At 43.6% G+C, this 27,391-nt stretch overlaps 4 protein-coding genes across 5 annotated transcripts; all 4 read right to left on the bottom strand.

Moving 5' to 3' along the window:
• Positions 1–2,084: 2,084 nt before the first annotated feature.
• On the bottom strand, positions 2,085–3,219 carry LOC123450089 (germin-like protein 8-5). The gene is made up of 2 exons (XM_045127495.1): positions 2,957–3,219; positions 2,085–2,829 (listed from the first exon to the last, which is right to left on the bottom strand). Exons 1-2 carry the CDS (start codon positions 3,075–3,077, stop codon positions 2,261–2,263), a joined length of 690 nt encoding a protein of 229 aa, XP_044983430.1. The 5' UTR covers positions 3,078–3,219; the 3' UTR covers positions 2,085–2,260.
• A 363-nt stretch (positions 3,220–3,582) lies between these two features.
• LOC123450087 lies at positions 3,583–26,754 on the bottom strand. Of its 2 annotated transcripts, XM_045127493.1 has the most exons (30): positions 26,533–26,754; positions 25,789–26,447; positions 25,499–25,709; positions 25,075–25,398; positions 24,722–24,872; positions 24,510–24,647; positions 23,940–24,021; positions 22,770–23,038; positions 22,573–22,686; positions 22,197–22,435; positions 21,741–21,968; positions 21,500–21,652; positions 20,818–20,955; positions 20,484–20,714; positions 20,256–20,383; positions 19,701–19,821; positions 17,652–17,816; positions 16,931–17,078; positions 16,698–16,798; positions 16,276–16,425; positions 15,913–15,960; positions 15,734–15,841; positions 15,298–15,372; positions 15,132–15,182; positions 14,922–15,068; positions 14,700–14,830; positions 14,399–14,486; positions 14,176–14,235; positions 13,419–14,090; positions 3,583–3,870 (listed from the first exon to the last, which is right to left on the bottom strand). In XM_045127493.1, the coding sequence occupies exons 1-30, from the start codon at positions 26,674–26,676 to the stop codon at positions 3,763–3,765; spliced, it is 5,382 nt and encodes a 1,793-aa protein (XP_044983428.1). In that variant the 5' UTR covers positions 26,677–26,754; the 3' UTR covers positions 3,583–3,762. The 2 variants fall into 2 exon arrangements, with proteins under 2 accessions (XP_044983428.1, XP_044983427.1); XM_045127492.1 differs by lacking the exon at positions 3,583–3,870 and having other exon boundaries at positions 13,125–14,090; positions 26,533–26,752.
• LOC123450088 (germin-like protein 8-11) lies at positions 6,278–7,326 on the bottom strand. The gene is made up of 2 exons (XM_045127494.1): positions 7,141–7,326; positions 6,278–7,009 (listed from the first exon to the last, which is right to left on the bottom strand). Exons 1-2 carry the CDS (start codon positions 7,259–7,261, stop codon positions 6,441–6,443), a joined length of 690 nt encoding a protein of 229 aa, XP_044983429.1. The 5' UTR covers positions 7,262–7,326; the 3' UTR covers positions 6,278–6,440.
• Positions 11,627–12,757, bottom strand: LOC123450090 (germin-like protein 8-5). Its single transcript, XM_045127496.1, has 2 exons — positions 12,499–12,757; positions 11,627–12,371 (listed from the first exon to the last, which is right to left on the bottom strand). The coding sequence occupies exons 1-2, from the start codon at positions 12,617–12,619 to the stop codon at positions 11,803–11,805; spliced, it is 690 nt and encodes a 229-aa protein (XP_044983431.1). The 5' UTR covers positions 12,620–12,757; the 3' UTR covers positions 11,627–11,802.
• Positions 26,755–27,391: the final 637 nt, after the last annotated feature.

The raw sequence follows: 27,391 nt of genomic DNA, 5'->3' as shown, positions 1-27,391 counted from the left end.
CAGACAAATAAAATGCATCCAAAAAATACATGACCCAACATCATCCTCGTGGACGACATGAGAGACGATCTCGGCCGCCGTCCCTAGGACCCCGCACTCTCATCCTTCCCACACCGTCGTCGATCAACATCATGCACAGCAAAGCCCGGGGTTACTTTAGGCAGCAGCGTTGTGTCCCGTCTCTCCACTCCACTCCCTGGTCTCTCTGGGTTGCTCCTAGGACCTCACACTTTTGGCGCTGCTATCCCTCACAGCCGGAAGCAAGCCGTTGGCATGAGGTTGCAAGGCGTGGCTTGTGGGAACGTGGTTCACCTGGTTCATGACTGGGTAACGGAACTCTGCGAAAAGTCGGTGTTTTCCCAGATCAACCAGCATCATGGTCGTTGACTTGTGAGGGGTGACTGTGGTCAGACATGACGTGGTTGCCCATCACCTCTCATGGGAGAGGTTCCGCCACCGATGAGCTCCTCCCTGCACCCACCCGGAATGGTTAGGTGGGTTCGTCGGCACTACTAGGCTCGACTGGATCTGTTCATGGTCGTGGGCTTGGGCCTGGTCGAGCCTAATCTGGAGTCTGGGGCCCATCATGGTGGATCTGGTGGCCCAAGTCCCCTTGACTAAGTGTGAGTTGTGGTCCAAGCGAAAGCTCGACGCCTCCGTGCTGGTAACGTGATGTCTTGGTAGTCATGTCCCTCTTGGGGTCGTCGCCATGGCTCTCTCGCCCTCTCAACTCAAGGTGAAAACCCTTATGCGCACATACAGATGGATGGTGGCGGCGTATTGCGTCGTGACCCTCTTCGGGGAGTCACTAGTGAGTGCAGTTGTCCTTCATTTGTGGTGGCTTGTTTGGAACGGTATGACGAAACAATTGACCCTACCTCACCTCCCGTGACTCACGGTTTTTCTTGCACCTATCTTCTACACGCAACAACGTCATCCTTTCATCATGTCTGCTCGCAGTCAACGTTCCTTGCTTTAGTTAGATGGTCCTCTTCGACATCCATTGGCTGGCGATGGCGCGATGAAGTCCAGCATTTTCCTCCAACTGGCGCGTGGTTGAATGTCGCCAGTGGTGCTAGTTGAATCTTCAGTTGGTCCAACCTCTCATGTTCTTCCTCTCGATGGCATGTTGGAGGCATCTAATTGTGCACTTCATGTGCTTGTTAGCATGTTTGGCTTGTTTTGCCAAGCTTTCTTCCATCATCGTGTATGATGATTTCCTCCACACCTTGTAAGCATTGGACTTTATGTATGGGAAGCAGGCCGAAGTACGTTTTAGGGATAAAATACTTCTATGACAAGCTTGTTACAAACAAGCAACTCAAATTATAATCTGTTTTTTGGGGGGGGGGGGGCAAGGGGGTAGGTAATAATCGTTTATTCTGTATATTGATGGAGCTGATTTTTTGAACCTGGTCTCCGGTATGTCCAGGTTCTAGAACTTGGTGAAAATCATACTCCCTCTCTTCTTAAATATAAGTATTTCTAGAGATTTTAATATGGACTACATACGGAGAAAAAGGAGTGAAAGTACACTCTAAAATATGTCTACACACATCCGTATATAGTCCATGTAGGAACCTCTACAAAGATCTATATTTAGGAATCGAGGGAGTATTTCTAGTTCTCAACTTAAGAAAAACAAATAATGCTACGAGTTTTTTGATAAAACGAATCACCTCATTAACTCCCATCAAAGCATCCGCCAATCGAACTTGCAAGAGTTTGAACCAACATGAATCTAAAACATTACATAGGAACCGTAAATTTCCTATTGCATGCACCAGAAAGCGAGATACCGGAACAACGACTCAAGGAAGCAACTTTCGCACACTCAACTTTCACGTTTCAATCTTGAGCACAATCGGGCTCCAACCATCGCATACTTCACATGTATTGCAAGAAAGTCGTAGGTGTTCAACCCTAGCATCAAACATATTTAAATTACCACATAATTGTGTATTGTTTCTTTTTTAACCTAATCATCTATTGTTTTAGAACAAGGGGAAAAGAACCGAAATTTTGATTTGTTGTGAGAAATACGAGACATCATAACCAAAAAAGCATATGAGATCATATCAGTGTGATAAAAAAATGGTATTGTCAATTATTTGGAAGGAAGAAATGCATTCAATGTTTACATACACACACCGGCCTGACATATGCTCCATTAATTTTACAGCTTATGATGCATGTCTAGAAACTTAACTAATTCCTTGGTTTATGCACTAATCTTCCGGGTAATCACCCAATGCCTGACTTAGTTTTGGTTGTTCTCCCAGAACTGAGCCTGGAGCCAATCTATTGTATTCTTTTCCACCTGAAACGCCTTGGCAAGAACATCATCTGATATTGTTGGGTCTGACCCAAAAACAGCATTGGCAATTGTGATAGCCCCTGGGTTCTGGCTGCTGAGCGCGGCAATGGCAACGGCGGGCTGGTGGGGGTTGGGGTTGAACTGAAAGTGAATGAGCCCCACGGGGAAGACAAACACATCACCTTTGTTGAGCACCTTGGAGAGGAACTTGTTTCTGTTGGGGGCGGGCAGGTTGGACGTGACAAATCCGACATACAGTGTCCCCTCGAGTACCGTGAGGATCTCAGTGGCACGAGGGTGCGTGTGTGGTGGGTTCTGACCCAAAGGAGCATAGTCGATGCGTGCAATTGAGATGCCGAGGGTGTTGAGTCCAGCAATCTGCATGACGTTGATCAAGGTAACGTTGGACCCAACCTTGTTGGTCACCCTAGGCTTGTCGAGGGCGGCTGCCTTGAAGAAGTCATCAGCGTTGACATCCATCGGGTTCTTGCAAACAAACCCATTGACACGCACTGGTGCATAGAGGAGATGTAGGGTGTAAGCTTAGGTATTACTAGGAAGTGATTTTAACATACAGGTAATTTTCAGAAATTCATTTCTTGGTGATAGTACGACGGGAAAGCGGGAAGTAAGCAGTACCTGGTGAATGCATGTCGGCAACACAAAAGTCCTGGAGCGGGCCAGGGTCGGAGGCAACAGCCTGCCATGAGATCAAGGCGAAAAGAGCAACGAGGAGAAGGAAGGTAGGGGAGGATGCCATTTTTTCAGCTCCTTTGGGTCTTGTTTTCTCCTATATTCCTGAGATGTTTGTTGGGTGAGTGATGGTTGGAACATGCTGGGGATGTATGTTTTTATATAGGCATGGCGAGCAGGTGGAACTCATGAGTAATGGACATAGTCAAGTGGAACCGCCCAACGGATAGAAATGGTCTTTGGCTGCCGACTAGATTAGTCTGCATAAACTTTTGAGATGTGGTCAGCCATATTCAAATCTTTGATACACGTTTTTCCCTTTAATAAATAGAGAAGCAAATTAAGGTACTCCATGTGATGTAGACCTCTTAGTAACAATTTCTATGAGCAATAGTTTTGATTGTGTCAAACAAGGAAGAAATCATGGCGCGTCGATCCATGCATTAACGCACCTAATACGTATCATATGATTACGTCAACCAGATATACAGTTGCCTGGTCAAATTTCTCTCCAAATGGTTGAGTACTTGAAGGAAGAAGCAACGACATTAATTAATGGACGATGGAGAGCAAGAGCAGTTAAAATTTTCTTGCCAAAGAATTTTCGTCATGACCAATTCAGTTCATAAATCTAACAATCTAGTCCTGACTAAGGTTCATGACTAGTTTTTGCCATGGATGTTCAGGTCCATGCATCTTACAACAACAAGCATGGCTGATTTACACTCCAACAAGGAAGAGCGGGAAGCTACCTACCGCGAGGAGGAGGAGCGGGCCCGCTGCTGGCGGGTGTAGTCCCAGATGGCGATGGCGGCGCTGACACGGACGTTGAGCGACCGGACGACGCCCAGCTGCGGGATCTCGACGCACACGTCCACCGCCTCCTGGATGATGTCCACCGGGATGCCCTCCTAACTGCCCAGCACCACCATCGTCTTCTCCGGGAACGAGAACTCGTCCAGGGCTGGGCAGTTTCAAGCCAACACGACAAGATAGCTCAAGTTCAAGTGCTTACATTCAGAAAGTTATTTACTCGCTCCAAAACCGACACTGGAACACATTCAAAGCTAGACGACTGCATAAAAACAAGGCATATTCTTTATTTTTTGCGAGAAAAATAAGGCATATTCAGAATTACAACAGAAAGGCCGAAAGGTTCAGTGCCCCATAAAAAACATAACTACCGCCCTAGAGTCGTCCGTCTTATTCATTTCTTCACAAAATAAACAGTGTCCTCAAATTTCTAGGAGACAGAGAATACAACGAATCTCAGTGCAAGTTGTAAATATTCCCGTTGGAGTCCCAGATGTATTGGGATAAAAAACATCAAGAAAACCTTCAATTGAAACTCTGAGCCTGTAATCAAAACATATACGGAGGATACAAACACTCAAGATGGAAATATTTATAATTAACACCTTTCTAGATTAAGAGAAGGACATCAAGTAAGGTATATCTGTTTCTTTTAGAGAAAACTAAGGTATATATAAGTGTATAACTTGACACTATTAGTTACGGAAGAAATCTATGAGTAAACTCGTGATGGTACACAGAGAGAAGTTTTATCACTGAGAGAAGTATAGCCCAAGTATGTGGGCTATACTCCAGGAACTACCGTAAACTACTTATTACATGCCCTGGAAAGGCAGACCACAACAACGACTCAAGGAAGCAACGTTTGCACATTCAACTTGCACGTTGAAACCTCTGAGCACATTACTAAATAATCATCTATTGGCTTCTGAATAGTATTTTGCATAAACTTTTCAAGTTTGCTTTTTAATATGCTTAAGCGCTAATGCATCATCCGATGTATGGCTGAGTAGTAATTACAATTATTTATCCATCTCAACCAAGTCAGCACAATGCATGGAGCGCTGGTTTCATGAAAAGTCGCCACCCATCATCATAGTTTATTAGATATCATATACGTATACTTGGTCATGGTGAGAACTGATGCACACGAGGTCAAAGAGGAGTTGAGAGATGTAAGTTATGTAAAGCAATCGTTTTCTACACAGACAAAGTCGTCTGCTTAGCTTGATCTACTCTCCTGTAAGATTATCTCGTGTGTTTGCGTGCTATACTTTGGTGTAGTCCCGATTGAGATTTATCTAGCCGGACGGCAGAATACATCAGTTCCATAGCTAGCTAGCCCAACAATCGATCCACCAGCCAGCTTGCTTGCTTTTAGCTCGTAGCGTGCAGGTTTTGTTCTAGTTTCGGTTATAGTCGTGTTGGCGTACGACGGCGATCTGATCTACGGCAAGCGGCTAGTTCTAACACTCTCCATTCTTTTAAGTTGCTACAGAATGTGTGCAATCAACACTCTCCATTTACGGTGGTGTGTTCGGAATGGTATGGCGATCCAATCGACCCTGCCTTAAATCAAATGACTCACGGTATTGCATGCATATATCTTGTAGTACATGCAACAATGTCCTCCTTTCATCATGTCTGCTGGTATGGTCAAGACACTACTTGGTTTAAGCAGCGGGTCGTCTCCGACATGCAACTGTAGTTCAAAGGTGACAGTACGACGAAGTCAAGTGTTTTCTTCCAGGTGGCTCGTGGATGAATGTCGTCGTCGGTCCTGGTTGAGTCTTAAGGTGGTCCAGCTTCTCATCTGCTCCCTTCCGCCAGCATGCTGGAGGTGTGTCATTAGGCACTTCCGGTAATAAGTTTATTTTCTACATTTATGCATATTTTTTATATGTATGTTGGAGCTAATGTTTAAAATCTCGACTCCGTTGTGCCCAGTTTCCAAAACTTATTAAAAAAAACGTGTTTTTAGTTCCCAACTTAAGAAAATCAAAAATACTACTCATAAGAATTTAGATAAAATGAGCCACCTCATCGATTTCCATCAAAGCAGCCGTCAATCAAACTTACAAGAGCTTTGAACCAAAAGGAAGCTAAAAATATTACATGGAGGAACTGTATATTTCTAATTTCATGCACCAGAAAGCGAGAGACCAGAACAACAAGTCCAGGAAGCAACTTTTGCACATTCCACATTCACATTTAAATCCTGAGCACAATCGGGCTCCACCCATCGCATACTTCACATGTATTGCCAGATAATAATACGTGTTCAACACCAGCGTCAAACAAATACTGCATTACCAAATAATCTTGTATTGTTTCTTTTTTTTAACCTAATCATATATTATTTCAGAATAAGGGGAAAAGAACCCAAAATATTGATCAATTATGAGAAATACGACACAGTAGAACCAAAAAAAAGCATGTGAGATCATATCAGTGTGATAAAAAACGATATTTTTGATTATTTAAAAGGTAGAAATACATTCACTGATTACAGGCACACAATTACATATGCTCCTTTTATTTTATAAATTAGGATGCATATCTAGGAACTCAACCATGCCCTTAATTTACGCACGTGTGTAATCACCCAATGTGTGACTTAATTGTGGTTGTTCTCCCAGAACTGAGCCTGGAGCCAGTCTATAGTATTCTTTTCCACCTGAAACGCCTTGGCAAGAACATCATCTGATATTGCTGGGTCTGACCCAAACACTGCATTGGCAATTGTGATAGCCCCTGGGTTCTGGCTGCTGAGCGCGGCAATTGCAATAGCGGGCTGGTGGGGGTTGGGGTTGAACTGAAAGTGAATGAGCCCCACGGGGAAGACAAATACATCACCTTTGTTGAGCACCTTCGAGAGGAACTTGTTTCTGTTGGGTGCAGGCAGGTTGGATGTGACAAATCCGACATACAGTGTCCCCTCGAGTACCGTGAGGATCTCAGTGGCGCGAGGGTGCGTATGTGGCGGGTTCTGACCCAAGGGAGCATAGTCGATGCGCGCAATTGAGATGCCGAGGGTGTTGAGTCCAGCAATCTGCATGACGTTGATCAAGGTGACGTTGGAGCCAACCTTGTTTGTCACCCTAGGCTTGTCGAGGGCGGCTGCCTTGAAGAAGTCATCAGCGTTTACATCCATAGGGTTCTTGCAAACAAACCCATTTACACGCACTGGTGAATAGAGGAGATGTAGAGTGTAAGCTTGGGTATTACTAGGAAGTGATATGAACATGCATATAATTTTTAGAAATTAATTTCAGCATATGTATTTGGTGAAAGCATGGTAAGAAGCCGTACTGTACCTGGTGAATGCATGTCGGCCACACAAAAGTCTTGGAGTGGGCTAGGGTCGGAGGAAGTGGCCTGCCATGAGACCAACGCAAGAAGAGCAGCGAGGAGAAGGAAGGAACAGGAGGATGCCATCTTATTGATTTCCCTGTCTTGTGTTCCTGTTTGTGGTTGTGGCGTGAGTGATGGTTTGGATATGCCGGGAATGTATGTGTTTATATAGGCGCAGCAAGCAGTGCATGAACTCGTGAGCAATAATAGACTTGGCCAACTGGAACCGACCAACATATTGAAATGGTCTATGATGGCTGATTAAACTATTTTATATAAACTTTATGAGTTACCTTTTAAGACATGTTTTCCCTTCAAAGAAGCAATGCAGGGTATACAGCCATATAATAGCTACTCTGTGGTGATGTGTTCGGCTGAGTAGTAATTATGAATGTTTCTCCATCTCACCTGAGTCCCGAAATGCATGCAGGACTGATTCCTAGAAAATGCACCACACATCACTGTCAAGAAAATGATATTTAATTAAGACAAGAAACATCTGACACTAGTAAAATTAGATATCATATACTTGGTCATAGTTGGAGCCAATGCGTACGAAACCAGTCAAAGAGCAGTTGAGAAAAGCCATGTCATGTAAAGCAATCACTCGTTTTCTAACTCGGGGCCGACATAGACAAAGTCACCTATTTGCACATGCGCTTGATTCATGTCTGCATGACTTCTAAAGACATACAGAGTGACTACTACTACAGGTTCTTTCCAGAAGTTGATATAGAATCATGTGCGCAGTCCCGCTTTTCAAACTATGAAACTATATATTATTTGCCAATATATTTGTCATGAAATCCAGCAACATAAGACGACGGAGTAGTTAGAGGATTTGTAGCAGCCCCTGTACGTTATCAACATGTCAATTCGATATTTACTTTGTCAGATGTCTCTCAAAGTGGTTGAGTACTTAATTACAGGAAGAAGCGGCGACATTAATGCACGAAATACCCAACCAAAAGGAGAGTTGATAAAAAGATCATGATGATGGAGAGCAGGAAGTTTCCATACGATCTTAGCAAGACTAGTCAACACCCTCTTGCTAAGAGTTTTATCATGCATGACCAGTTCAGTGTATAAATCTAACAATCTGGTTTGCCTTCGTGACTAGGTTCACGGCACCAGTAAGTACTCATCCAATGACTAGACTAGGTCGGGCAACCAGTCATAAACTTATTAATTTCTTCGAGGTGTGTGTTGGCTGTTTTAGATAGAAAGAAGTTTTCATCAAATGATTTAATTACTTCTATCACAAGCTGGTTACAAAAAGAACTCAAATAATAGTTTTATTGTGGGGTCAAATATCTAAAAAAGTTTGATGGGGAATGATCAATCAAACTTAGATTTTTGAACCAAAAGGAAGCTAAAACAAAACACTCAAGAAAAATAGAAATACCATAAACTACTTATGACATGCACCAGGAAAGGCAGACCATAACAACGACTCCAGGAAGCAACTTTTGCACATTCAGCTTGCACATTGCAACCTGTGAGCACATTACCATATAATCATATAATTGTCTATTGGCTTCTGATTAATTTTGTCATAAACTTCTCAAGTTTGCTTTTAATTTGCTTAAGCGCTACTGAATCTTTTTTATGTACATATCAGTAGTAATTACGTTATCCATCTCATTCAAGTCAGCACAATGCATGCAGGGTTGGTTCCATGAAAAGGCACCAACCACCACCATAGTTTATTAGGTACCATATACTTATACTTGGTCATAGTGAGAATTGATGCGCACGAGATCAAAGAGCAGTTGAGATATGTGAAGTTATGTAAAGCAATCGTTTTCTACCTAGAAAAGGTCACCTTGTTAGCTTGGTCTATTCTCTCCATTATTTTAAGTTGCTACAGAATGCGTGCAATCAAGCTTTTCAAGATGTGGCCACTAACATAAGCAAACTATATATTTGCCACCGGATTAGTCATGAACAACACTATGCACGAGATATGTCATGGGATAAAAAGAACATTCACATAATTATACATTTAGCGATGTGCGTTAACAACTTAACATACATATGGTAAAAAGCGTGGCCAGAGATATAATGCAATATCTTACCATTCATCAAAACCAATGGAAAAAATAAACTGAAAAACTTTGCAATTTGAGTCATCTAGTGATATAAAAAAATATTAGGTTGGAAGATGACGCATGTGTCAATGAGGAATAAGTCAGAGGTGTGTTACTCCATGCATGAATGCACCTAATACACAACTATTATATGTACCGCCCCTGTTATCATCACATCAATAAGATATTACTCGGTCAAAATTGTGTTAAAATGGTTAATTACATTAAGTGTTGTTGGTAGTTTTGATACAAAAAATATGTTCCCATCAGACAAATAAAATGCATCCAAAAAATACATGACCCAACATCATCCTCGTGGACGACATGAGAGACGATCTCGGCCGCCGTCCCTAGGACCCCACACTCTCATCCTTCCCACACCGTCGTCGATCAACATCATGCACAGCAAAGCCCGGGGTTACTTTAGGCAGCAGCGTTGTGTCCCGTCTCTCCACTCCACTCCCTGGTCTCTCTGGGTTGCTCCTAGGACCTCACACTTTTGGCGCTGCTATCCCTCACAGCCGGAAGCAAGCCGTTGGCATGAGGTTGCAAGGCGTGGCTTGTGGGAACGTGGTTCACCTGGTTCATGACTGGGTAACGGAACTCTGCGAAAAGTCGGTGTTTTCCCAGATCAACCAGCATCATGGTCGTTGACTTGTGAGGGGTGACTGTGGTCAGACATGACGTGGTTGCCCATCACCTCTCATGGGAGAGGTTCCGCCACCGATGAGCTCCTCCCTGCACCCACCCGGAATGGTTAGGTGGGTTCGTCGGCACTACTAGGCTCGACTGGATCTGTTCATGGTCGTGGGCTTGGGCCTGGTCGAGCCTAATCTGGAGTCTGGGGCCCATCATGGTGGATCTGGTGGCCCAAGTCCCCTTGACTAAGTGTGAGTTGTGGTCCAAGCGAAAGCTCGACGCCTCCGTGCTGGTAACGTGATGTCTTGGTAGTCATGTCCCTCTTGGGGTCGTCGCCATGGCTCTCTCGCCCTCTCAACTCAAGGTGAAAACCCTTATGCGCACATACAGATGGATGGTGGCGGCGTATTGCGTCGTGACCCTCTTCGGGGAGTCACTAGTGAGTGCAGTTGTCCTTCATTTGTGGTGGCTTGTTTGGAACGGTATGACGAAACAATTGACCCTACCTCACCTCCCGTGACTCACGGTTTTTCTTGCACCTATCTTCTACACGCAACAACGTCATCCTTTCATCATGTCTGCTCGCAGTCAACGTTCCTTGCTTTAGTTAGATGGTCCTCTTCGACATCCATTGGCTGGCGATGGCGCGATGAAGTCCAGCATTTTCCTCCAACTGGCGCGTGGTTGAATGTCGCCAGTGGTGCTAGTTGAATCTTCAGTTGGTCCAACCTCTCATGTTCTTCCTCTCGATGGCATGTTGGAGGCATCTAATTGTGCACTTCATGTGCTTGTTAGCATGTTTGGCTTGTTTTGCCAAGCTTTCTTCCATCATCGTGTATGATGATTTCCTCCACACCTTGTAAGCATTGGACTTTATGTATGGGAAGCAGGCCGAAGTACGTTTTAGGGATAAAATACTTCTATGACAAGCTTGTTACAAACAAGCAACTCAAATTATAATCTGTTTTTTTTGGGGGGGGGGGGGGGGGGGCAAGGGGGTAGGTAATAATCGTTTATTCTGTATATTGATGGAGCTGATTTTTTGAACCTGGTCTCCGGTATGTCCAGGTTCTAGAACTTGGTGAAAATCGTACTCCCTCTCTTCTTAAATATAAGTATTTCTAGAGATTTTAATATGGACTACATACGGAGAAAAAGGAGTGAACGTACACTCTAAAATATGTCTACACACATCCGTATATAGTCCATGTAGGAACCTCTACAAAGATCTATATTTAGGAATCGAGGGAGTATTTCTAGTTCTCAACTTAAGAAAAACAAATAATGCTACGAGTTTTTTGATAAAACGAATCACCTCATTAACTCCCATCAAAGCATCCGCCAATCGAACTTGCAAGAGTTTGAACCAACATGAATCTAAAACATTACATAGGAACCGTAAATTTCCTATTGCATGCACCAGAAAGCGAGATACCAGAACAACGACTCAAGGAAGCAACTTTCGCACACTCAACTTTCACGTTTCAATCTTGAGCACAATCGGGCTCCAACCATCGCATACTTCACATGTATTGCAAGAAAGTCGTAGGTGTTCAACCCTAGCATCAAACATATTTAAATTACCACATAATTGTGTATTGTTTCTTTTTTAACCTAATCATCTATTGTTTTAGAACAAGGGGAAAAGAACCGAAATTTTGATTTGTTGTGAGAAATACGAGACATCATAACCAAAAAAGCATATGAGATCATATCAGTGTGATAAAAAAATGGTATTGTCAATTATTTGGAAGGAAGAAATGCATTCAATGTTTACATACACACACCGGCCTGACATATGCTCCATTAATTTTACAGCTTATGATGCATGTCTAGAAACTTAACTAATTCCTTGGTTTATGCACTAATCTTCCGGGTAATCACCCAATGCCTGACTTAGTTTTGGTTGTTCTCCCAGAACTGAGCCTGGAGCCAATCTATTGTATTCTTTTCCACCTGAAACGCCTTGGCAAGAACATCATCTGATATTGTTGGGTCTGACCCAAAAACAGCATTGGCAATTGTGATAGCCCCTGGGTTCTGGCTGCTGAGCGCGGCAATGGCAACGGCGGGCTGGTGGGGGTTGGGGTTGAACTGAAAGTGAATGAGCCCCATGGGGAAGACAAACACATCACCTTTGTTGAGCACCTTGGAGAGGAACTTGTTTCTGTTGGGGGCGGGCAGGTTGGACGTGACAAATCCGACATACAGTGTCCCCTCGAGTACCGTGAGGATCTCAGTGGCACGAGGGTGCGTGTGTGGTGGGTTCTGACCCAAAGGAGCATAGTCGATGCGTGCAATTGAGATGCCGAGGGTGTTGAGTCCAGCAATCTGCATGACGTTGATCAAGGTAACGTTGGACCCAACCTTGTTGGTCACCCTAGGCTTGTCGAGGGCGGCTGCCTTGAAGAAGTCATCAGCGTTGACATCCATCGGGTTCTTGCAAACAAACCCATTGACACGCACTGGTGCATAGAGGAGATGTAGGGTGTAAGCTTAGGTATTACTAGGAAGTGATTTTAACATACAGGTAATTTTCAGAAATTCATTTCTTGGTGATAGTACGACGGGAAAGCGGGAAGTAAGCAGTACCTGGTGAATGCATGTCGGCAACACAAAAGTCCTGGAGCGGGCCAGGGTCGGAGGCAACAGCCTGCCATGAGATCAAGGCGAAAAGAGCAACGAGGAGAAGGAAGGTAGGGGAGGATGCCATTTTTTCAGCTCCTTTGGGTCTTGTTTTCTCCTATATTCCTGAGATGTTTGTTGGGTGAGTGATGGTTGGAACATGCTGGGGATGTATGTTTTTATATAGGCATGGCGAGCAGGTGGAACTCATGAGTAATGGACATAGTCAAGTGGAACCGCCCAACGGATAGAAATGGTCTTTGGCTGCCGACTAGATTAGTCTGCATAAACTTTTGAGATGTGGTCAGCCATATTCAAATCTTTGATACACGTTTTTCCCTTTAATAAATAGAGAAGCAAATTAAGGTACTCCATGTGATGTAGACCTCTTAGTAACAATTTCTATGAGCAATAGTTTTGATTGTGTCAAACAAGGAAGAAATCATGGCGCGTCGATCCATGCATTAACGCACCTAATACGTATCATATGATTACGTCAACCAGATATACAGTTGCCTGGTCAAATTTCTCTCCAAATGGTTGAGTACTTGAAGGAAGAAGCAACGACATTAATTAATGGACGATGGAGAGCAAGAGCAGTTAAAATTTTCTTGCCAAAGAATTTTCGTCATGACCAATTCAGTTCATAAATCTAACAATCTAGTCCTGACTAAGGTTCATGACTAGTTTTTGCCATGGATGTTCAGGTCCATGCATCTTACAACAACAAGCATGGCTGATTTACACTCCAACAAGGAAGAGCGGGAAGCTACCTACCGCGAGGAGGAGGAGGAGGAGCGGGCCCGCTGCTGGCGAGTGTAGTCCCAGATGGCGATGGCGGCGCTGACATGGACGTTGAGCGACCGGACGACGCCCAGCTGCGGGATCTCGACGCACACGTCCACCGCCTCCTGGATGATGTCCACCGGGATGCCCTCCTTCTCCCTGCCCAGCACCACCACCGTCTTCTCCGGGAACGCGAACTCATCCAGCGACACGCTGTTGGCCGTCTGCTCCAGCCCCACCACCGTGTACCCCTCCGCCCGCTTCCTCTGCAAGAAGGCCCTCACGCTCTCCGCCGGCACCTCCACCATCGGCACCCACTTCTCCGCTGTCACGCTGATCAGCCGGAACTGCTTGTCTTGGACCACCCCCATGTCTCCCACAGCCAGCCCGCCAGCCCTGAATATCTCGCACGTCCGGGTCAGCCCCGCCAGGTTTGGGACCCGCTCCACCAGTGACGCCACCACGATCAGATCCTGCCGGCTCTGCCTCACCGTCTCCACCGCCTCCTTCCTTGACTCCACCGCCAGGTTGAACGTGTCGTCGTCTTCCTCCATCTCAAAGAGCAGTCGTGAGATGTCGTTGTTGCCCATGACTGCGCCATTGCTGCTTGGAGCTTGCTCCGAGTTCCGGTTGGGTATGATCTTCTTCTGGAAATCTTGACTGGCTACTATCTTCTCGTCCGTGCCCTCCACATGTTTTCTTACCGCCAGGCCCTCATTCTTGATTGTTGCTGAATCCTTTATCATAGAATGCCTCAGCTCCTCCCTCACGTCCTGATATTACATACATACAGCTAAATCATTAGGGAAATGCAGTTCCAAGCCAACCCAACAAGATAGCTCAAGTGCAAGTGCTTACATTCAGAAAGTTATTTACTCGCTCCAGCACCGACACTGGAACACATTCAAAGCCAGACGACTGCATTAAAAAAACAGCATATTCAGAATTATAACAGAAATGCTGAAAGGTTCAGTGCTGCATAAAAAAACATAATAACAGCCCTAGAATCCTCCATGTTACTCACTTCCTGACAAGATGAGCAGTGGCCTTAAATTTCTTGGAGACAGAGAATACAACGAACCTCAATGCGAGCTGTAAATATTCCCGGTGGAGTCCCAGATATATCAGGATCAAAAACATCAAGGAAACCTTCGATTGAAACTCTTAGCCTGAAAACAAAACATATGATGATAGAGACATTCAAGAAGAAAATTATATTAACACCTTGAGGACCTTTTTCTAGATTTAAAAAAGGAAATCACGTAGGGTATATAAGTTCCTCACTACACTCCTGATGGTACATTGAGAGAAGTTTTAATAGGGTGATGCCAGTATATATAGCCTAGCTAATAAACAAAAGAAAACAGAGTATGTGGATGTACCTTGCGCAGTCGGTATTCTCTGCTAGATACTTTTTCAAATCTTGAAAGCACCTCCTCTCGATGGATGGATTTTCTGAGCTTTCTAGTTGCAAAATATGCCACAACTTGGAAAAAACAGTGTGGACAAGTAGCTGTGGTACAATATAGATCTTCAGTCGACTGGTACAATATAACGCTTGAGAAAAATGTAGCCCCGCATAATTTTCAAGTATATAGTTTTACCTGAGTGAAACTACGTAGACTGTGATGATGGGATGTTAAAAATGAAATTATTGGAGGAAACAGTTGATTCAGATGGTTTCTCTGGACAACCAGCTCCCCTGAATGGAGGATCACGTTTGCTGCTATAAAAACATATGAAGATAGTGCCTGCAAAAAGGAGATGTATAAATATACAGACCAAAATGGAAAGGCATCTCACCAAATGTTTACCTGTTGGCGCATTCCGTGGTCATGAAAAATAGGAACAAGCTGTGCTTCAGCCTGCAAATAATAATCATCAGAAAGGTCAATAGTTGCAGACAAGGAGATTCTACTGACATCTAAAGTGTGTACTGGTCACACAGGTCAACAAGCATTGACATGAAGGAGCTCTCACCAGTGTTGGAAATTTTAAGCAAATAAGTATAGCAAACGTCTCCAAGTACTGCCGGACAGCAGGTAGGTTATTTCTCTGCACAGAAGAAAGTGTGTCATTTGACCTTGCACTGCAGTAAAATGGCAATTATGCATGGAAAATCAATTGATCTCTAAATGTTCTAGATCCTTAAGAAATTAAACTCGAGACAGGTTTGTATTATATACAATTGCATAAAATAGAAATTATGCATGGAAAACAAATTGATCTCTAAATGTTCTACATCTCTAAATTGATATCTAAATGTGCTAAATCCATAAGAATTTAAACTCTAAAGAGAAAAACTAAAGACTATTCGACCTGTTTGAAGCAATCTACAGAAAGTCTAGATATATATATATATTATATACATAATAAAGTAAAAGTGCAAAGCACATAAGATTAAGAATATCCTTACGTAAAGACAGGTGTGAACACTAGATGTCACTTCCTCAACTATGTCTTCCTCTACATAGTGTGACAAAACACATATCATCTGCCACACACGAACTTTGCGCCTATGTACCTGATAAGTATGGATGCTTGAGAAATATGGTGCAAAATAGCAAGGTTTTCAATACAAAGGAACATGCTTACACTGCTGTATTTTTTATAAAGTTCTTTCGAGAGATCATTGTCATTCACCTGTAGAAACAGAGCAAATACAAAGCATCAGAAATCACTCATTTAAGCAGGCCTTCAGAACTAAGCATGATCGGCAAGTTTGTAACATCAGACAAGTTTCAGAATCTGGTTGTATGTCGTATAGTTGCTAAAGTGGTATTTGGCACATCAAAATTCACTGGAAATATGTAGAAAAAGCATCCAAAGACTTTGACATGGTATAACCATACTGGTTGTCGAGTAAGGTACAATGACAGCATATAGAAAACTTGAGACAAGATTGCATAAGATGGCAAATCCTGGCCCACAGATAGAACTTATGTCTGAAAACGGTACCGCTGAATCCAGAAGTTTCAGTAAAAATAGTTTGCCACATTGAAGAGCTTCTTCTGTCTCCAGTTTGCTCTTTTCTTTGATTTGTTTCCATAGCTGATGAAATAGAGCAGCAACTGAAACACGGGCATACAATTCTGTATTAATGAACACCTGCAATAGAATCGGCAATGTATTTAATTGCTAGGTTGGCAATTTAAAAGAAAGGAAAAGGTTTAAATTATTTCATGCCATTAGTGTTATAACAGTTTTAAAAAACCTGTTAAAAACAAAACAAACAAAATTAGAGCGTACACTACGCCATATTCCATTACATTGCAATATACTATTCTTAACAAATGAACAGTTGAAAAGGCACAGTAATTATACTGATTAACTTATGAAGGTAATATATACGTCTTGTACCCCCAGGTTTCAAGGTTTACCTCTGTGAATTCACGGTCTGGACTTTGTGCTAGCATGGAAACTTCAAATCTTGCCTCGTGATTTTCGGACAGTTCAGCTTCAAAATCTTCATCGAATGCCACTATTTTAAGTTCATATGAAAAGAAAGTTAGAATAGACAACAACATATCACCAGGCCTTATTACAAAGGCATGAGCGAAAAGAAAGAAGACAAGCATAAAGAAATTATTCGAAAATAAATTGTATAACATACCAGATCCATATAATGCTAATAGCTTAAGTTCCTCCATGTAAAATCTAATAGTTTTTGGGTACATCAACCATAGACCACTCAAGTGCAAAGCTGCTAGACGAATAGTTCGAGGACTCTTTGAACCTTCATTAAGAAGAGTCTCGACAAACTGGGGAAAAAAAAGAGTTACAGTGGTACATCATGTCTTATCAGTTATAATATGAAAAAAAAAGTAGTACTAAAAAGAACAACTTTATTATCCATTGACAAATTACATAAAGATGTTATCTAATCTATTGACAGAACAGAACAAGATCAAGCTGGGGAACAGGTGAAATTGAGGTGACGATATTTTGTGGACCACCACTTTTGTTACTCAGCATTCTAGTGTTCTCCTGATTCCCTCTAGCACACAGGCCAGGCTTTCCAGCCGTTAGGTTTCATTTAGTCATTCGTAACATATATAACAAGAATCATATGAGGAGAAGGCTTGCCAGTGAAAAGTAACTAAAAGCATGCCTGAGTATTATGCATACACAGGTCACGCACAAAACAGTGCTACTTTAGCAGAACAGGCTATGAAAAGACACACAACAGCAGCAGCAAGTACCCATTTATTTTACTGTCCCTTCAATTAAAAAACAATAATATACTGTCAGGGCCTCCTCTACAGTTTTCAGAGCGGGGGTGTGTTAAGCAAGAAGACAGTGACTTAATACAGAACATATGTGTCAGAACTTACCCATTTCAAAGGGCCTGGCCCTTTTTCATTTGTGTGGTGCATTTCTAAATTGGGGAATATTGATGGGTGCAATATTGCGGACAGTAGTGCAGCAATTGGTGCCACTCGGCGCTTATTGCAGCTAAGGTGCAAGACCCAGGAAGACTTTACCAATTGCATCATCATCTGCAGCAAATAAACATGAGATATCAATGCCATATAAACAAGCTGAAGTTGAAGAAAATAAACTTACCCCACACATCCAAAATTATATGGCGTTTTATATTTTAAAACTCGAGCTGTCAAACAGTCCAACTTCCTTAACTTTGACTGTTGATATGTTGTAAACTAATACTCCCTTCGATCCATATTACTTGTCGCTCAAATGGATGTATCCAGACGTATTTAAGTGCTAGATACATCTGTTTAAGCACCAAGTAATATGGATCTGAGGGAGAAAGATTGTTCATGTGAATATAGTACCACTGGGTGTGACGCTGACGCATAAAGCCAACCCAAGAATACACATGTGAATACCTTCTAGTGTAAGAGCAACTCCAACCGCGCGACCCATTTCGTTCGCGCGTGTCCGTTTGGGTCGCTGCGCACAGAAAACACCACCCAACACGTCGACCCAAAGGGACGCGCGTCCGCTTTTTGTTTGCCCCCGACCCATTCCAGGCTCAAATTTGGGCCGGATTTGCGTCGGCACGGACACGGGACGGACGCCCGCCCTTCTCATCCCCCTGGCCCGCCAGTCGGTGGCACAGCGCCACCATTTCCCTCCAATTTCCCAATAACCTCCCGCCCACTCGCGCGCGCGCCATAGACGACGACGCGCCGACCCTCGATGCCGCTGCAGGCCTCGCCTCCCTCGCCTCCGCCGGTCCCGTCTCCGCGGGCGCAAAGGGCTGGAGACGACCAGGAAGAAGAAGGTTCGGACGTCTGAGGAGGGTGTCGTCCAATCGGCGAGGAGGAAGCACCGCCGGCATGAGCAAGAGGCCAGGGAGGAGGCCGCGACCGCGTCCAGCATCACCGCCACCATAGATCGGGAGGCCAGAGCCACAAAGAACCACCGGCTCATCTTTGCCGCCACAAGGCAAACCCTGCTGATGCTAGGGTTGAACCTAGGCCAACACGGGCTCATCGTTGCCGTTGTGTCCGCGGCCAGCAACGGCTCATTGCCGCCGCTGTCGTCGCGCATGTGACATGTCCACCGCGCCGCAGGGCAAGGCTTCGAACGACAGCACCCGCAAACCTCCCGGTTGTCCAACTCTACGGGCTCCGGTTTGCCGGAGGTGAGCGTGGTCGCGCCTGCCACGCCAGGGCTCGTGGCCATCGATCTCAACGCGATGCCTATGGAGGGTGGACCGTCCTCCGGGGGTGCGCGCAAACGGCCTCGCAAGCTCCCAGCCGACACCCTGGGGAACGCCCGCAACCTGTTCGACAGAATGCCAGCTCCAGAAGAAGAGGCCAACCGCGTGTTCATGGAGAGCCTCATCTACGAAGGTGGTGGCAGCGGCATTCCCTTCGATCCCGACGAGACGCAAAGCCAGGATGGCCGCACCCCTTTCATGGCTGGGCACGATGGCCGACATGCTCAACCTCGATGACGAGTGATCCATGCCGTGGTGTGCGGGCATGATGACCACGAACGAGATGGCGTGGTGGAAATACATCCTCATTTGTGTGCTGGCATGTGTGCCAGCCCACTAGCAAGTGCGCCCAGCTCGAAAATTGCGGTTTTTTTTGTAGGCTGGCATATGTATGTCGGTCGCTGGCATATCACCGGCGTGAAATCTTGGCGCTGGCATGGCGGCTGGCCTGATCTGTGGCCGCGGGCCTTTTTTACCTTCGAAAAATGTTAAGCGCGGACGAAAAATGGGTCGGCGCGTTGGGCGCACGGCCAACCCATTTGCAACAGGGGGCGGACACGCCGACCCAAACGGACAAAAGGCGTACAAAGCGCGCGTCCGTTTGGGTCGTGCGGTTGGAGTTGCTCTAAGCAGCTACGATTTAGACATTAAATAGCTATAGTGGCATACACAAAAAAGGCACCACAAATAATACCTCATAACTGATGCCCAGAGACGATACATTTCGATTGCTCCTATTTAAGTGTATAAGCCCCAAAACAGACCTCACGCATCTAAGGATAGAAACAACAGAATTCTCACCAGCATTTTCAAGACTGCAAAGATTAAAAATAAATAAGTCAGATACAAGTAAAAAAGATAAATCAATAAGCATCTCACAAATATAAGTTGGAAGTATTTACAGAAAACAAGATAAAAAGAAACAAAGAAAAATATAACCATGTTCAAACTTTAAACAATAACACCAGTATCTATTACTAGAAAAAAATAGACCAATTGAATGCTATTATTCACTCCTTTAGATAACTTGGGTACTGAATTAGTAAAGAAATGCTATAAATATTCACAAAATTACGCTCGGGAAACAAGTACTGAAAATGTTGCAACTATCAACCATGCTAGGGTCCCTCAAATATAGGTAAATAAGTAGTGAGTGTGGTTTTGAACATTTCCTCAGGCAATACTCCCACAATTTGGTTTACCAACTATACATATAGAATAAAGAAACTGCAAAGGAATGTTATCTCACCTTTCAGTAATATCAAGAAAGATGGATTGGAGGGTTGAATCTGAATAAAAGGAGCCTAATGTCTTCATCTGAGATTCATTCTCATCACAGCAGCAAGAAATGGATAAAAGCGAGTCTACACAAAGCCACTAAATCAAAATCAATAATTAGGAGCTGTTGAAATTATGTATTTTGTATCTAGAGAACAAAGGCATGCACACTACAAAGGGAAGCAAGAGTTATTCTCACCTTCCAACACATTAAAACAGCTCGTCTGCTTCGTGTTAAGACTCCATTTGTAAGGAGATTGTTGATATTACCAAGAAAAGTGGTCGCCAGAAGATCCAATGATAATATGATGGTTTGATTTTTTTGCTTTGTTTCCACAAAATCCAGAAACTGAGAAAAGGGAGCAGTAGATAGAGCTGCTAGAACATAAGCTAGAGCTTCATAAGCTGCCAGGTGAAGTTCAGCTCCAGTCTTGTCAGGAAAATAATAATTAATCAGCCATTAATACTTGTATAGAGAAACTGCAAGCCACTGACAAATATATATTCAGCCAAACATTAAAAAAGCAACCAACCTCAGTTGCATAAGTACAATGCTGGATCACTTCCCAACAGAACTCCCAGAGGAATGAAAATGCTGAATGAAGAGAAACATCAGAGGTGTAGTGGTTACACCATGAAACAACAGAACTAACGCACCTTACAGACCAAATCTGTGAAATATTACAATAGAAGTTAGCAAAGTTATATGATTAAATGGTGCGGGGCACTTTAAAGCGAAGGCAAAATGTGGTACCCTCTGACAGGAGATCTAGCCACCCTAAATTACTTTCTCCAGAACAGAGGCATGGGAAGGGGGGAGGGGGGGTTATGAACAGTAGTGATATTATTGCATCGTACATAGAGAATAGAAGAGAAACACAAATTCTGATCAATTGAACTATTGAAGAATATACACTCCACAATTGCAACTTGCAAGAGTTAAGTTTGACAACATTAGCATGGTTCAAAAGAACAGTACAAAAAGAAAAATGTGTTTGATTAGCACAGTGACATAGTAATCCCTTATCAAATCAGTTAATTATACTATATCCCTGAAAAATATCTTTGTATCTTATTTGCTGCATAAGTAACATAACACCATCTCTGGAAGACAACATGAACCATGCTAAATGGGACCTTTTACAAGCAATTAATATAACCAACCAGATAGCTAAATGCTATCATCTCAACTAAAATTATTAGGAAGGGACATACACACTGCAACACTGAAGAGGTTATAACAGTAGCTAAACGACGCTGACTTGGACCTCCGAGCTTTCCTTTGATAGAACATGGTAAATCCATGTTGTCTGTATTTTTTAACCAGAAAACTGAGCAAGATTGCTTGCTGAAGGCCACCATATTTTCCTACAGTAAGACATATGAAAGATAATACATAAAGGCCCATTTAGAGAAAGGGTCAGAAGTTACATTTTATAAAGAAGAAAAAGGTTACCAGAACTGAAAGCAAAGATTTTTCAAAATTCTGGGTGAGAGCACGGTGCTCTAATCCATTTGTCATATCTGAACCTCCACTAGCGATGGCATTATTTTGGTGAACAAGCTTTTTTTGTCTCACTTCAAGCTCCTCGATCAAGCATATAATAATGATAAAATACTTAACGTCAACACATTTTCTCGTTGGAGAATGTTCAGAAAGCTTGTTACCACATTCCTTCAGGAACTGCAAAAGAGGATATTTTAAGCAAAAGTTAATTTCAGTTACACAAGAGGGAAAACATAAGTTCAATGCAGGTGTAAGTATCATAGCCTACTGATAGGCGACAGACCAGGCCAGCTATACATTCAGCTTCCACAAATGAGCATAATAGACATATCCAAAGAGAACATATTTACTCAATAGCATTGTATGCTTTCTAGAGACATAAATGCAGGCGACAAGCAAATATACCGTAAATATTTGCTCGAAATGATGTTCCTCTGAGGTTACAAGAAGAAGGGTCCTGGCCCACCTCCGTGCTTCAGCTTCCCATGCACCCATATCCTCGTCATCATATAAATACGACCCTTCTACGCCACTTTGTTTCATGAAGGTGCTCGGGAAATCAATAAGCTCGTCCAACAAAGTGTTCCTCTCAGAACATTCTTTTTTCTGAAGAAGCCATTTCTGGACTGTAGCCCTCAGTGGTCCTACAAGGAAACCGCAATGTGAAACAAAGAATAAGATGAGAATAGAAGCAAATACTACTGTTTAGTTATCCTCAACAGATTATAATTTCAAAGAAAATGCTGCAGACAAACATTTTGCCATTCTTGTATGTACCTACCAGTATAATCAGTACACTCTCGAGGTATTGTGGAAATGAAATTAAAGAGCTGATTGAGTGGAATTTCAGCCGCACTTGTCAGCGATGCTACGGCTTTGATAACCTGCTCACAAACTGCATTTGACTTCAAGTTAACAATTTGATAATGCATTACTTAACACTACTTCCAACTTTCTTCCAGGATAAAGATTTCCAACCTTTCAGACGATACTTTGGATTAAAGTGGTGTTTACTCCTCTCACTAAGAATCCAGAAGGCATCTAACAAATCCGCAGTATTGACTGCTATAGATGTATCTCCATTGCATTTTGTCAATTCGTTGACAGCAGAACCACATGGTGAGTCATGTGTATCTGACTGGCAAGCACATGACGCAACACAGAATGCGAGAGTCATTAATCCTGCTCGGCCAAATGAATCTTGTTTAGCAGCAGATGCCAGACTCCAAACCAGATGTAAACGGTCACTGACAATATATGAAGAGAAAAATAAGGTTTCAGAAGGACACTACAAGAAGCCAGTGAGACTATTGAAAACAAACTAAACAAAAGGTATGTGTAGCATTCAGTCACAAAATAACACCAATAGTCCCATTTGAAATAGTAACGAGTTCTGGTAGGTCACAATCAAAATATGTGAGTCCTTGCAGCTGCAGTATTTGAGCATAGGCTCCATCTTAGTTATGTTGCCCAAACTATATACTGCACATATCTATATTGAGTACACCGTAACCTTTCAACCCAAAAAAAAATACATAACACTGCAAAAGTCAAGTTTTTCATTATGATACATGCTGGCAGCCTTCAATTAATGTAAAGATAAAAACTATATAACAGAAAGTGTTACACGAGTAAACTATTTACAAAATCCAATTATCAGGCCAAACCAGTCAGCCTGGAGAGAGGTGTATTTGGAGATTGATAAGGTGTGCCGACACAACCAGGACATCTAATTCAGGAAATAGGGAGAAATAGTAACAGCATTGCTCAACAAGTGGCTAAACTCATTCAGAGCTCCGGAGAGGAGTGGCTGATCTAACCCCCTCTACCGATGCACATTGCTGCTAAGGTGCAACACGACTGTAATAGCTTGAGATGCCTCAGAATATAAATAGTTAAATACTACCCCCCACCCCCTCTCAAAAAAAATTCAAATTATCAGCTCTCATATACTCCCTCCGTCCCAAAATTCTTGTCTTAGGTTTGTCTAGAAATGGATGTATCTAAATACTAAAACGTGACTAGATACATTTATGTCTAGACAAATTTAAGACAAGAATTTTGGGATGGAGGGAGTATACTGTAAGTGAAAGTGCAACAAAATCCTCAAACAGGGACAAAGAGCAGTAGTCATCCGAGAAGGAGTACCGTGTCGTCAATTTCCGGGCATAATTGCTGAAAAACCTCTCTGCACCTTTTATGGCTTCTGAATTATAAACACCACCAACACCTACAAATAATTTAAGCAGACAGCTCAGCACGAATGAACTGTTGAACACTGCGACATCGGAAAGCAAATATGCCATAAAAGAAAAGAATAAGTGGTAAGCATCACGGATAACTAAACAAGGACAAGTGGGCTGCATTGCAATGCAAACACTGAAATGTATAAAACAATCCATAACTAGGAAAAGAGGAACTAATCACATGCAATCAAGCTACAATGCTAACAAAATTTTAATCCAAATCTGCTGCAAAGGCAAACATAAACAAAGAGATGCTTCTCAATGATTTTGTCTATTTGGTTCAAAAATCGCATTGCCATTGAGACATATGTATCTTCATTTACAAAAAAACAGTACTGATGGTACTTGTATTTAAGGAGATCCCTGAAAAGTTTACCAATAAGAAATAACTGCACCATAAAGTGCAAAGTGAAGCGCATATTTGATTTGAACAGAATAACTATTGAATGAAGTGAAAAACAAATAAACTAACCAAAATCCTTGTGATGAACTACATCGTTCAAACCACGTATGAGAGGGCCAAGCACAAACCCTCTAGGGACCATTTGAGCGTAGCCTTTGTAGCGTTCCCATGCGATATCCAAAAAGGATTGCATTACCAGGCACCGCACTGCAAAGGGCATTCGTAAAAGCAGATTAAGAAAACACTCTAAACATATATGCCCTGTACATATCAGTACTGACCTTGAGGATTATCCTGAGTAAACCCACGCTCCCACAGTACCGTCATCCAGTTGAAAATTCCTTCCACGGAATCCATCTGAGCATGAAAAGCTCTGTATGATATGTGATTCAAATAGTAACTCTGTGGCGCAGACTCAAACAATAGCAGTACCTGAGCATTATTCTCAAACATGTTACCCAGTTGAAGCAAAGAAGTGTGTAGTAATTGATTAATCTATTGTTGTGTTGTCACTAGTACTGAGCGAATATTTATCTACCTAGGATTTAACAGATATTAAATTCAGTATTGCAGGCAATCAACATATCTTTTTGTCAATAGTCTGATAAGAGAGACATGCAGAAAAGAAACTAACCTGGTGTGTCCAGGCTGCCTCAACCAAATGTGTCCCAAACTCCTGGAGCATCTCATAGAGTAACAGAAAGACCTTCCATCGGTCTTGACCACTTGAACAGTGTTCATCTGATTGCTTGATTTCTTCAACACCTAGGGACTTGGCCTCTTTGTTAGCCCACCTTTCTTTTTTTGTCACAGCGGCATTTGATTTGTCTTGATCAGGCAAAGCAGCTGGGCTCCTGCCAGAGCATCGCTGGCTCCCATCATTTCCAAAAGAAAATATGCTTAGCGATGTTTTCAAGACGTAAAAGGCCTGCTTCCTTACTGAAGAATCCTTGTCAACCTGTTGTGTTGGGGAAATCAAGTGTGTTGCCCCAAATGTGAAACGTGACAGCGTAGATCCAAATTTTTGGTACAAATAGCAAATTAACTAAATGGCTTACCAGCCCCCTGCGCAATTCGTCCCAAAATTCAGTGGCATTCCTAAGATCAAAGTTCTGGACCTCATCAGCAGTTCCTGGGATGGCACCCTGACGTCCCGATTTCAACACCGAGAAGTACAGAGAGAGTATATCGTACGCATCCAGCCGCTCAGGGCGGCCAAGAGAGAACAGAGAGACACAGGAGTTCCAAATTGACTCCAAGAAACCAGACCTGCGTGCCGGGGAAACGATTAGCGTGAGCAAACAATTCAAATTAACAAGTTTCCCACAGGAAAGGAAAGAAGGCCAACCTAGATAGCTTAAGGTGGACCGCACCGAACTCGACGGTGACGCAAGAAACATCTGCTAGTGAAGCAAGCACAGGCTGCAGGAGGACCCGGGTGGCGCAGGACCGATACTCTTGGCCGAGGTCAAACATCTTGAGCACCAGCCTGGACAGGTCCCAGGTCAAATTCTGCACCAGTGCATCCAGTGAAGAAGCATCGGCACCCTCCTGATGGGCCTCCCTTCTACTCTTCAGCGCGTCTCCGAGCAACGACGCAAGGAGCGCGGTGGCCTTGGAGAGCGGCAGCAGCAGCCCTGCGTCCACTGAGGACCGATCGGCCGCGTCCCAGTGGTAACGGTACACGATGGAGTCGTCGCCGTCATACTCGTGGGTGGTGGGCAAAGCCATTGCAGCGGCACATGACCGGACGCACAAGGGCAGGATGGTGGCACCGAGCAGGTCCCAGGACCGGGCGCCGGAGACGGCGTCGCACATGAGCGCGGCCGCCTGCTGCTGGAGCCGGCTGGGCTGGGCGTCCTCCCGGCGGAGGAGCGGCAGAAAGACCCTCCAGAGCAGCGCGCGCAGGGCGTCCCTGGGGTCGCCGCCGAGGCGGGGGAGCAGATGGCAGAGCGCGGCGGCGTGGGAGAGCGAGGCGGCATGGCCGTGGCCGCCCTCCTCCTGCCCCTGCAAGGAAGACGAAGAAGAAAGAGGGGTGAGTGGAAGCTGGTCGGGAGAGAAGAGAGAGGCGCTGGGGAGAAGCGGGCAGTACCTCGGGGAAGGAGTCGAGGAGGGAGCGGAAGAGCTCGGAGGGCGAGGGGGCGGAGGAGGAGGAGGCGAGCACGCAGTCGACGACGGCGGGGACGGCCTCCGGCGGGACGGCGCGGAAGCAGCTCTCGAGAGCGGCGAGCGCCATGGCTGGACGGAGGGTGGGGTGGGGTGGCGGCGCCGGCCGGAGGGAAGGGAGAAACCAAACCAAAGTCGTCAGTTTTGGAGAGTTTGGGCCGGGCCGGAAAAATCGGCTGCTATACTCTACTCTACTGTCGTGCTGCTTCCGGTCACAAACTCTTCTTCCCTAAATCTTCCTCAAAAGAAAAAAACGTCTTTCCCTAAATTTGCCTCAAAAGCAAAACTTCTTTACCTGAAAAAACACTTCTCACCTTGAAAAACATATTCCTCCGTCCTGAAATAAATATCATAAATTTAGTACTCCTTCCGTTCTAAAATAAGTGACTCAAAAATAACCCAACTTTACACTAACTTTAGTATAAAGTTGAGTCACTTATTTTGGGATGGAGGGGGTATTAAATTTGTACTACCTCCGTCCCAAAATTCATGTCTTAAATTTGTCTAGAAATGAATGTATCTAAATAGTAAAACGCGACTAGATACATTCATATCTACAAAAAATTTAAGACGAAGACCCTTCGTCACAAATTCTTATCTTAGGTTTGTCTAAAAATTAATGTATCTAAATACTAAAACATGACTAGATACATGTATCTAAACAAAGCTAAGACGAGAATTTTAAGACGAAGAGAGTACAATTTTTATAGTAAATCACCAATACTTGTTTTAGGACAGAGGAAGTACTTATAAAAAAAAATACTACACCTACCGGCGATGTCATG

Source organism: Hordeum vulgare, chromosome 4H (genome assembly GCF_904849725.1).
Source record: "Hordeum vulgare subsp. vulgare chromosome 4H, MorexV3_pseudomolecules_assembly, whole genome shotgun sequence".
NCBI lineage: Eukaryota > Viridiplantae > Streptophyta > Magnoliopsida > Poales > Poaceae > Hordeum > Hordeum vulgare.
The sequence above is the reverse complement of the archived record's forward strand: the minus strand, read 5'-3'. Positions and strand labels throughout refer to the sequence as shown.